Genomic DNA, 10,970 nt, shown 5'->3' on the forward strand with positions numbered 1-10,970 from the left:
GAACCAGCTCTACTTTGTTGCAAAGCACAAAAGTAGCAGTGATTCTCCTTCAGCAAGTAATTTGGGTATCTGAGTCAAAAGTGGAGATACTTCAGGCAAGAAGCTATCAGTGCTTCTGTGAAGCATTTAGATATTGGAATCTTTGAAAAACTTCTGCTACACATTGCTTAGAATGGTTTAGGATATAATTACAATAATGACAGATCTCAGTGTTACACCCATTTTTTGTTCTGCTTTTTTGTGGGAAGGTAAACTGAACACCAAACTGGTCTGGTTGAGGAATCCTCTTTTGTTAATTTTGTTCTCTCAAATTTGAAACATCACTCGCTCTCCTTGCAAGGTGCTCAAGGCAGATGGACATCCTTCCTGTCTGAATGGTGACGGGCTTTCTCCAGGCTGGTGAGGATGTTGTTCCACAGGACCATCCAGTCAAGGAGGACACGCGAAGGGACCTTCCACCATTCTCTTCTAAGACAAAGCTTAGCAAGTAAGTACAACAGAATGCAAGTTGGGTCAATTTAAGAATTCAGCAGAGAGGCTTCGACTGTACCTAGCAGATCGGAACTTGAGCTCGTGGTAGCATTGCACAAAGCTGTGATAAATGAAAGTGATTGGCAGGGCTAATAAAACGATGCCACTAACCACACAAATTCCTCCAAGAATCCTTCCTGGTACAGTGATGGGACACATGTCACCGTAACCAACTGTGGTCATTGAGATGATCACCCACCAACAAGCAGCAGGAATGCTGGCATAATCCTTATTCTTTGTTCCCAAGTCCAGCCCATTTTCAAGAAGCTGTGAAAGTGCACTGAAAATTGCCATAGCAACACAGATAAAGACAAGTAGCATCACCATCTCTCTGTAACAACGCTTCAGAGTCAGACCAAGTGTTTGAAGGCCAATGAAATGACGGGCCAGTTTAATCACCCAAAAGATTCTCATCATTCTTAAGACCCTCAAGGTGACTCCAGCCCTCTGAAGCTGTGAATTTTCCCCTGTGAAAACTGTCATTAGAACAGAGATGTAGTAAGGAGTAATTGCCAGCAAATCAATGATGTTGAGAGGTCTTCTGACAAACTCACACTTGTTTTTGGAGACGATGAACCTCACAATGCATTCTGCAGTGAACCAGCCTATGCAGATAGCTTCAATTATCCTGCCAAAAGAAACAAAGGATAGTATTTATGCTCTGTGCAAAGTCTTCAGGGGATGTTTGGTTTGTTCACAGATATTACCAAAGTGACACTTAAGACTTTCACAGACAACAAACAGAAAGCCATGCCGTCCTTATCCTGCACCTGGCACTGGATTTCAGCAATTAACCTGAAGATCTAGAGAGAGTTTAAACTGATAATTGCTAAGAACTCACTCACTGATCATTTTCTTTGAATTATGGATTGCTACTAGTCATAGTACTGGGCAAATGTGCCTACAAAAACTGGAGCCCTACAGGAAATGAAAGGACACCAATGCCAATCTGTAACCTTATCTAGAACAGTTGGGTTTGGGTTTTTGTTTTTTTTTGTGGTTTGTTTTTTTTTTTTTGGGGGGGGGGGGGGGTTGTTTGTTTGTTTGTTTGTTTTGGTTTGATTTTTTTTTTTTTTTTCACTGAGCTTTGGGGGATTTTTAAATTATTTTATTATTATTATTTTTCTAAGTCTGTGAGGCTTGATCCACTTAGGAATGCCAAGGGTTGTAGATCAGTGAACTGTCTGGTTATGAACAGCACTGTATAGAACCAAACTGCTAAACTAAAATGGAAGTGCAGATGGAATAGGCAGAAATAAGTATTTGCATTGGATGATTCATGCATATGATCTCTTTAGGAACCAACCTAAACCAGTCTATCTGATCTGCATCCCAAAGAGGGGCTTATCTAGAACTACATTCAGACGTATATAGGTATTGCCACTAAATACAGATTAGATTTTATTTTTCAGTATTGCATCCATAAAGTACCAAGTTTGTGTCCTCCCATTTACCACTATGCTTTGCATTACTGAATTTTCTCTTTTGCTGTAAATCTAAGTCCACCTAAACTACATTGCAGCAAAAACGTCAAGGTAACCAAATGTTAAGGTAATAGGCAAGATCCTCTTCTTGCCAAATGCAGCAGAAATCCTGGAAGGGGATTTCAGTATGTTCTTCAATATTTTCAAGTCCCAGTGCATGAGACTTCAGACTATCTCAACTTGAAACAAGTGGAAGGTAGAAACAGAAGATAAAAATGTCACTCAAAGAATATTTAGTAACTGTTGTGCACATGGTCACAAATCTCCCTAAGATTTCAAACTGCTCACTTTTTTAATACATGAGGGCATGGAAGCTAACCTTCCCTCATTCCTCCATTTATCTTTTTAACCAACAGTTTGAGCAAAGAAAATGCCCATCACTGATGCCTTCTCTTACCAACAGCTCTGAAACCAAACTGGTGTGAGATCAGAGATTCAAAATTACTGCCAGAAAATACAACCAGAGTTTTTCACTACTGCAAGGACTCTAACAAGGTAGTGTCTGTTGAAATATTTTGATTTGCAAGTGAAAATCCAACTTAATTTCAAACCTCAACTTTTTCTTCCCTAACACATCTGCATAATTTCTCACCAGTTCTGAATCTATTGTTATTAATAAGATGGTGGCCTGTTAGAAAGACAGTATTCTTCTCTAGCTGATGTAATTATAGACTCTGTAAACTAACTTTTCCGTAGATGTTTTGCACACTAAAATTTTATTTTTTTTCATTCATTCTCTTTAGTTTTAAGCTAAAATTGGAAGAAACAGTAACAGCCACTTGATGTTAAGTCATAAGGTACATTGTAATTTTAGCCACAGTAAATTTAAATGAACATAAATTAATTTTACTTAAATATTTAGTCACATAAAATTGGACCATGTTTTTCTTTTTTCATGAATAACAATGAAAGTTCTGTAAGCAAGTGGTCTTTCCTCATAAAGGGCTTGTAGAACACTAGTTCATGTTAGCAAGTTTTGATGGAAAGACCTTTGAAATTCAAAACCAGTTTGCTCTTAAGAATTAGGTGTTGTCTTAAAAATTAAGCTTTTGGAAACCTCCTTTATGTTTGAAAAAAAAAATTAAGAAAAAAAGCTTAATGAGTAAGTTTACTTAAATCCTTTTACTTATGATGAGGAAATAGCTAAGATTTCCCCAGTACAATCCAACATCAAGATCATGGTAATGGACAAACTGGTGATGTCTGAATGTACTTATATATTGGCTAGTTGAGATCTCATGTAGCAATTAAAAGAAAAATTGTATCTGAACAGAAAATTGCAGCCAGGAATATTCAACAGTTCCAACAGACTATTTCTTTGCATTTTACGAGATTTATCTGGTAGTGTTGTCTGTATCCTATGACATGAAGTATTTAAATGAAAAAGAAATTTGTAATTATACAATTTAAAGCTTTTTCACTTGGTATTTCCTCCTGATGCCGTGATAATGTCAGAAACATGATTCCTCCATTTTGTCACTCCTTAGACAGGTTATCTCTGGGTTGAGATTTAAGGAAGTTATGTCCTGATCATTGTGATACAGTAGAAATTATCTTCATGAATCTACATTGATTCAGTGGTCATATAACTTTGGGGAATAGTTGTACAAGTAAAAGTCCATGAAATATGAGCAAGCCATTATTTTACTCTAGTAGTTCCTGGGACAAGAAATACTGTAAATCAGTTATACTTCAGTAGGAAGGACTGAAGAAGTATTTTCTTGTAGAACAGATTTGAAGTGAGCTAAGGAACACGACTGATGCAGAAATGATGAAGAGAGATCAAGGCAGTGGAGATACATTAATGCCATTCCATTTTAACTTGCGCTTCCATTTCTGCATTTCGCATCCATCCTTCTTTCTCCTGGCTGGGGAAAAAAATAATGAAGAAGGCTGTCCCTTATTTTTTTCCTTCCTCTACTTACTTTTCAGCCATCAGTGAAACATTTTTCATTTTTCCTCTCTTGTCACTCCTTTTTTTGCCTGTGTGGATGGATTTTGGCAGTACTGGTGAATCACACAAAAAAGAGTGCTTTGGTGAGAAAAACTAGAAACCTCTGGCACATTAGGAAATCTGGAGTGCTACATTCTACATTTCCACTTTCACATCAAGTCTCCCTCTCCTTGCAGTGACTTATCTTTATAGTTAACCTTATCAGTGGATAAATAACATCTAATAAGGAATGCAGTTTTAACAGTTAGTCCTTAAGAGAACTTAACAGAGAATGAAGTTAAAGCCAACTAAAAGGCTTTATATATATACTTCTAAGTATATATAAATACTTAGAAGACTAAAGTACCTGTATTTTTCATAATCAATTCTTAAAATATTTCTGCATATTCACAGAACAGACTGCTTTTATTGCATATGTTTGGAATAATGTTGTATTAAAATCTGTAACTATGTAATTAAATAGTGACTTTATTTGGTAAAAATATAGTACTTATTTTATAAACTTCCATCACAGTTTTTGGTTGGTTGGGTTTTTTCAGTTTTAAAATAGCTGGTATCCAAAAAGGAGAGGGATAATTAAAAACTAAGTCATGAAGTATTTCCTTGAAGATTCCCCACACATTTTATGAATAGTCACAGAAAACACTAAGTCCTAATTTTTATTCAGTTACAGGCTATTCCTGCTCAAACTTACTGTACGTTTTCCCAGACCGAAGCACATGAGAGTTTTTCTCTCAAAGTTTCTCTCTCAAATTTTAAGCTGCTTGGTACTTAGCAGTCTTTCAAGATTGCTCTAATGAATCTTTTGTCCATAAAGAGAAAATCAAGCCTTTGCAAGCCTCATTCCTACTGTAATCCCATCACTGTTCAGTTTTCTGTTCCATATGATAACTTTCTCTCAGAATAAGCTACTTTATGTACAGTGAGTTAAAGCATTTCGGAAATAATTTTTTTCAAACACTAACAAGTTTAGTTTCTTATTACTAAAAAAGAAAACTATGTTGTAACTATCTTAGAATTGTTTCAACTTAGCAATATTCTTTGCCTCAGCTTGCCGATTCATATACCTTCAATATCCCCTGGTGAGTTGGTTGAAATCGAGCCAAAATATTCCTTAGTGGCACTGTTATCTATTAGGCTTGTAAATAAAACATACACAGCAACAGGACACATGAGGAAAACAGATGATATGATTAAAGACAGTATATGACAGGATTAAAGATTAAAGACTGTCAGCATTGATTTGTTAAATTGTTGCTAAAGCCTATTTCCATGTAAAGCACATCAAACCAGAAAAATGTCCAAGCAGTAGCTAGAATCATCAAATTCCTGCTCAGGAAGACTCCTAAGTGATTTCAGCAAATGTTTGGGTTTTTTTAATCCTTTTGAAATCAAGGGCTTCCTTCTCACTACAAAACTGTGGAGTAAAGGCCACAGAACAGCTAGTTTCCCTGAATTAAAAACCCTGCTGGCTTTTTTTTTTTTTCTATTCTGTCCCTGCTCTGGTAGAAATTATAAGTTGTCATGCATGAAACTCTGGTGCTTTGTGTGGGAGGCTGTAATGACCCATCACTCCCCAGGGAAGGGGCAAATCCCTTTCACAGCTCAAAGGGGTGACCTGGATACAAACATCTTGAGCCCTGAGATCCTCAGCATCTTTTCCATACATCTTGAACATGACTGGCACCTAGCTCTGGTGAGTCTAAGGCTCGGCTGTGCCCAGGCAGTGATTTACATCTGTTATTTCACCTCTATTTTTCAAAGAACTGGTAAATTCAATAGGAAGAATCCATGTCTGTATTTTTAACCTAGGTCTTTGGTTCCCTTCTTTACCTTCAGCCCACTGTTTTAACCTAGCAAGAATGTGGTATTCAAGTTAGATCTTGTCCAGGGAAGGAGTTCTTACTGTTTTTTGAAGAGATGTTGAGCATGAACATTCAGGTATTCTGAAATTCCACAACTATAAAGGAATAATTTTCTTTTGTATGTCTAAAATTCAAATGCAATTTTTTAGGCTGTTATTTTGCAGTGATTAAAAAAAGCTCACTGGCTCTTGATGAGAGATGCTGTTTGGAGAAACTACCGTGTTTATTTGCTTTTGCTTAAGAACTCAGCAATCATGTAGGCTTGATAAGTCAGTGATTATTTCAGTACGAACCTAATCATGATTATTAAGTGGAAAGGGGTCAACCATTTCTTCTTAGTGCTAACAAGCTACTCGTATTCAGCATTAGAAAAATAGTTTTAAGGCAGGTAGACAGAACTGTGCTGGCAGTAAGTCAAGCAGCTTCAAATGATTTCCTATTACAGGCTTGAGAAGCTCTCCCGAGAAGATTATGCTCCCAATCAGTGTATGGACAGGTCCCTGAGCAGAGACTCACAGTATGCATCTGCTGGCACAGTTCAGAGGACAGCAAAGATGACTTGAAATTGCCAGGAGCAACAGAAGGCATTCCTGCTGTCTGCTCCTAAACTCTGCAAATCTAATGCAAATCTTTAGCTCTGATAAGTGAAACTTGCCAAGGCAGGGAACGGAGCAAAAACCTTAGAACGAAATAAATTTAATAACTCATCCCTCATCCTGAGAACAGGCTTGGGAAAGGCAATCCCTCTGCAATCAGGGAATTGTATTTCAATGTCTGTAATATCAATGAAATTTCGAGGTCATATTTCCCATCCCTCTCTCCTTGTATAAAACTTATTCCTGGAGTTCTTGTTGCCTTCTAAAGGATGTTATCCCAAAGGATCAGAAATAGCCACAGGCTGTTCATCCTTTGAGAGAGTGTTCACCATGAAAAGGCATAACAACATTAAGGTTTGTGAAAAAAGTTTGGTGGATTTAATTCCTCTTCTGCTGAAGGGATGTTCATAGAAGGAAAACAAATACAGCTGGTGTTATCTGGCAGCCCCAGTAGCCCTCACTGCATTAAAGAGGCTGATTTTGTAAATACCAGAATTAGTGAACCCCTCACTTGCTGAGATGATGTCCAGGTAAGCTGGAGACACATTGCTGGTCAGCTGCTTTCATTACAGCTGTCCAAAGCAGTTCTGGGAATGGGAGTCAGCCACAGAAATTATCCGTGTGGCACCTTTCTGACATAACACACTGAGGCAAGAGCAGGGGGGCTTTTTGTGAGAGACCAAAAACATCAGAGTTGCTGGGTTTCCTGAGGTGTTCTCACCTCCATGGCTTATGCTGAGCTGAATAAGCAACTACGTCCAAATCTACAGATTTCTAGATTAGCCCATTCAATTTTCACTCCCAAAACTTCTCAAATTATGTTTTTGGAATAATGTACAATCTTCATACTAGAAATTACAGTGCCATACCAGTCAAAACTCACTTGTGTACAGCATTAATGTAACAATTTCTCTTGGGGAAAAATTTAAACTTTTGTATTACTGTGTTAGATAGACTTTTTTTATTTTGATGAGGAATGTTTAATAAACAAAAGACAGAATTTGGTTTCAAACTTTTAAGTGTATTGGAAACAAGTGGACAGATTTTTAAAAGCCTTCTCACCTAAGAGGGACTGTATTGCCAGAGTATGCAATCTCAGAAACTTCTTGGGATTTCTGTGGTCAGGCTTTCAAATAAGCCACTTAAATTTTGCAAACCTAACTGTTTTTAAATGAAATAACTACAAAGTAAAAAAAAATCATAAACACGTAAAGGCAAAGTCAGATGACAACTGACTTGGTTAGATCCAATCCTATGGCACGTGTAGGTAGTGATAACTAAACTGGACAGCTCACTTAAAAGCAACTGTAGCTAACACGCTCTTCCAGCTATAACAGACTTCTTAGCAATGATGCAGCTTGTGCAAAAGGGAAGAGTGGCTCCACCTTGGTGGTCACCTGTGGACAGAGAGTGTTGTTTTCCATGTGTTTGCCATGAGATTGGGATCAGTTCCTGTGCAGTCACAGTCTATGGGGTAGATGACCTAAGTCTGCACTGCTGTTTATATGTGACAGACTTTTGTGACATTGATAGAAACTTTTCAGCTGGTAGAAACTTTTCTATTTTTTTGTTGCAATAACAGGGAGTACTACAGCCAGTACAGAAGAAACTCCCCACATCACTGGTATGCATCCTTCTGGTTCTAAAAGGAGGCTTCACTGCCCTGGGCACTGTTTGGCTATACAGCATCTTACAAGTACTTAGGACCTTATCCTTCTAACACTTGGTAAACAATATGCAATTGTTCAGAAGAGCAAAATTAGGGTCTTGAAGGCAAAGGCACTATGAAAGAAAAATTACACATACTGTGCCATGTTTCTCTGCAAGCTGAACTCGTTCTGTAAGAGAAAACTTGTGGTTGATTCCCGCACCACAAAGATGTGAACAGAGACATGACCGATGTGGTTAATGTTATTGTAGTATTGCATCTATTTACCCGTGCCTCTTGGGAGTATCTCAGCAATTTGCTGCTGCACAAAGAGGTCATCCACAGCACCTACTCTTTGAAATAACCTTGCTAAGCTTAAGTAAGGCTTTTTAACTGGAAGAATCTTTAGGACCTTCTTTTGACATATTTGAATCTAAGCAGGAATCAACAGCTTCACACACTGCATTTGCTTTCTTTTTGTTCATACAATTAATTCTTTGGCTCAACTACAATGAGAAATACAGGTGCAGTTTTCCATTAAGCTAATGGAAACTATGAAAATACTTTCCAAGGAATTAATCTGGCTACTAAGATATATCACATTCCAATTAACTCTATGGTAAAAGATGATTTCATAATGACAAGGCTGGAATTTCACTGTAGTGCCCTTTTAGAAGAGCAGAAGCTGAAAACTTTTTGTTGAATACTCTGTCTGTTTTTTAAAAAAACGGAGAAGCTGGCACATACCAGAAATGTTTACTTCTTTCTTTATCTGTCAGTCTTATTTATGGGAGAAATTCTACCAGACTGGTCTCAATTTTGTTCTCTAGGGAACAGGGAAGAGGAAGGAAAGAGAGAGCGAACAGAAGAGTGAGTTCAAGAGTTGCATCAATATAACCCTAATCTGAGGTCACAAGAAGATGGAAAGGGGGTGGTTCTTGTAAGGCTCAGGAGTGAGCCTTATATCTCATGCCCTGTTTTCTGCAACTGTTTTGCAATGTTTATTATGCTTAAAGGAAATGTAAACATCTGTTACATTTATGCACTGGGGTGCTTGAATGATGCATTTGCAAGAGCTCGATGTTTAGTTTGATCATCTCCTGTGCTCCCCACATAGAGAATCTGAGATGCAAAGGGAGGAGGGGGGGTAAGGCTGTTCCCACATACAGGATTTTACCAGAGCAGAATCCTAACAGGCGCTGCATCTGCTCCAGCAGAAGGACCTGTACGAATACATGCAGAGTACTTACAGGATTCGTCTTTTCCCAAAGGAAAAGACAAAGGAATTGAATTCTTTTAGGGGGTTATTTTCCTTTTTTTTTTTTTTTTTTTTTTTCCCCACAATCGTAAGGCATAGACTGATTTTCGGAGTGTCTGAAGTTCTCTGTGTGGTCCCGTATCTGCTTAAAGGGGCAATAAGAGCTCCAAGAACCTGCAGGGAGGGAGGGACTCTCACTGCGAATAGGAGCCGTATCCCGATGGCGGGGTTATCCCCGCTCCCTGCCAGCTTGCCCAGCCCCGAGCTCGCCCCTGGCCCCGGCCCGCCTGCAGCCGCTCCGCTCCGGGCATCCCCCGCCCGTCCCCGGCGCTCGGTGCCCGGCGGAGCCCGGGGGAGCCGGAGCAGCGCCACTCCCCCGACACCCCTTTCCCTGGGCTTTCGAGGCGCGCAGACCATCTCCGCCGGCGGAGGCGACAGCCACGGACCGTCAAGACAAGAGGCAGGAAGGACACACTGGACGGGACACACGGACAGCGGGAAAATAAAGGATCCTCCTACCCTGAGGGCTCCCTCACTGACTCTGCTGTGTACCTGCTCTGCTCCTCCACGCTGCGATTCTCCGGCGCCCGCCATTCGGGCAGGGTGCTGGCGCACAGCACCACCATGGACACGATGACGAAGAGGATGGAGACGGTGGCCAGGATCTGGGCGGCCACGGAAGACGTGGGCTCCTCAAAAGTCCTCCTCATCCTCTCGAGCCACTTCCTGCCCTCGGCTCCCGGCGGCCGCCGGCCCTTGCCCTCGGGGCCGCCCTTGGGCTCCTCCGCCGCGTAGTAGGTGCACGTCTCGGACATGCGGTCGTCGAGGCGGCGCTGGCAGCAGTAGTCGAGGTGGGAGCCCTCCAGCCCCCAGTAGATCATCTCGTTGTAGAAGGAGAGCTCGCACATGTGCGGCACGAAGCGCAGGTGGCCGTGCCGGACGTAGAGCATGATGAAGCCGAAGGCCTCCGAGTGCCTGTCGAAGAAGTACTCGTTCCGCTCCCGGTCGTAGTCGTCGCACACCTCCAGGACGTCCTGCTCCGAGAGGCAGCCGTGCAGGCGGCTCACCCGCCGCAGCGGGAAATCCTTCAGCACCTCCCGGGAGAAGGAGTACCGGGTGCCCCCGACGTTCAACACCACCGAGGGACCGCGGCCAAAGTTCATGGCTTGGGCGGGACGGAGGAGGGGGACGGCGGGCCGGGCAGGGCAGGGCAGGGCGGCGAGGCGGGGGGCAGCGCGGGCGGCGGCGGCTGCCCCGGCTCCGGCTCTGCGCGCACCGCTGGCGGCTCCCGCTCGGCGACGGGGCGGGCGGCGGGCGGGGAGGGAGGGAAGGAGGGCGGTGGGGGGGGAGGGACAGCGGGAGAGACGCCGCCGCCGCGGGCGCCCCGGCGGGCGCGCAGGAGGGAGCGGAGCGGGGCGATGCCGCCGGCAGGTGCGGGCGCGGCTCAGCGCCGCCGGGCCGGGGCCGGGGGCATGGCGGGCCCGGGGAGCTCCGCCGGTGCCGGTGCCGGCTGGCAGGAGAGCTAGGGGCGGTGCGGCGACGGCGGGGTGGGGACACGCCTCTCCCCGCCCGCGCACATGGAGCGGAGCGGGGCTCCCGCTGCCCTCCCGGGACCTCCCCCGGCACAGGGCTCG

General features: G+C 42.5%; 1 protein-coding gene across 1 annotated transcript; it reads right to left on the reverse strand.

Moving 5' to 3' along the window:
* Window positions 1-513: 513 nt before the first annotated feature.
* KCNG3 (potassium voltage-gated channel modifier subfamily G member 3) lies at window positions 514-10,499 on the reverse strand (the record flags this gene model as incomplete). Its single annotated transcript, XM_083858259.1, has 2 exons — window positions 514-1,159; window positions 9,856-10,499. The coding sequence occupies 2 exons, from the start codon at window positions 10,497-10,499 to the stop codon at window positions 514-516; spliced, it is 1,290 nt and encodes a 429-aa protein (XP_083714385.1).
* Window positions 10,500-10,970: the final 471 nt, after the last annotated feature.

This window comes from Zosterops lateralis (assembly GCF_965231275.1).
Source record: "Zosterops lateralis genome assembly, chromosome: 3".
In the NCBI taxonomy this organism is placed as follows: domain Eukaryota; kingdom Metazoa; phylum Chordata; class Aves; order Passeriformes; family Zosteropidae; genus Zosterops; species Zosterops lateralis.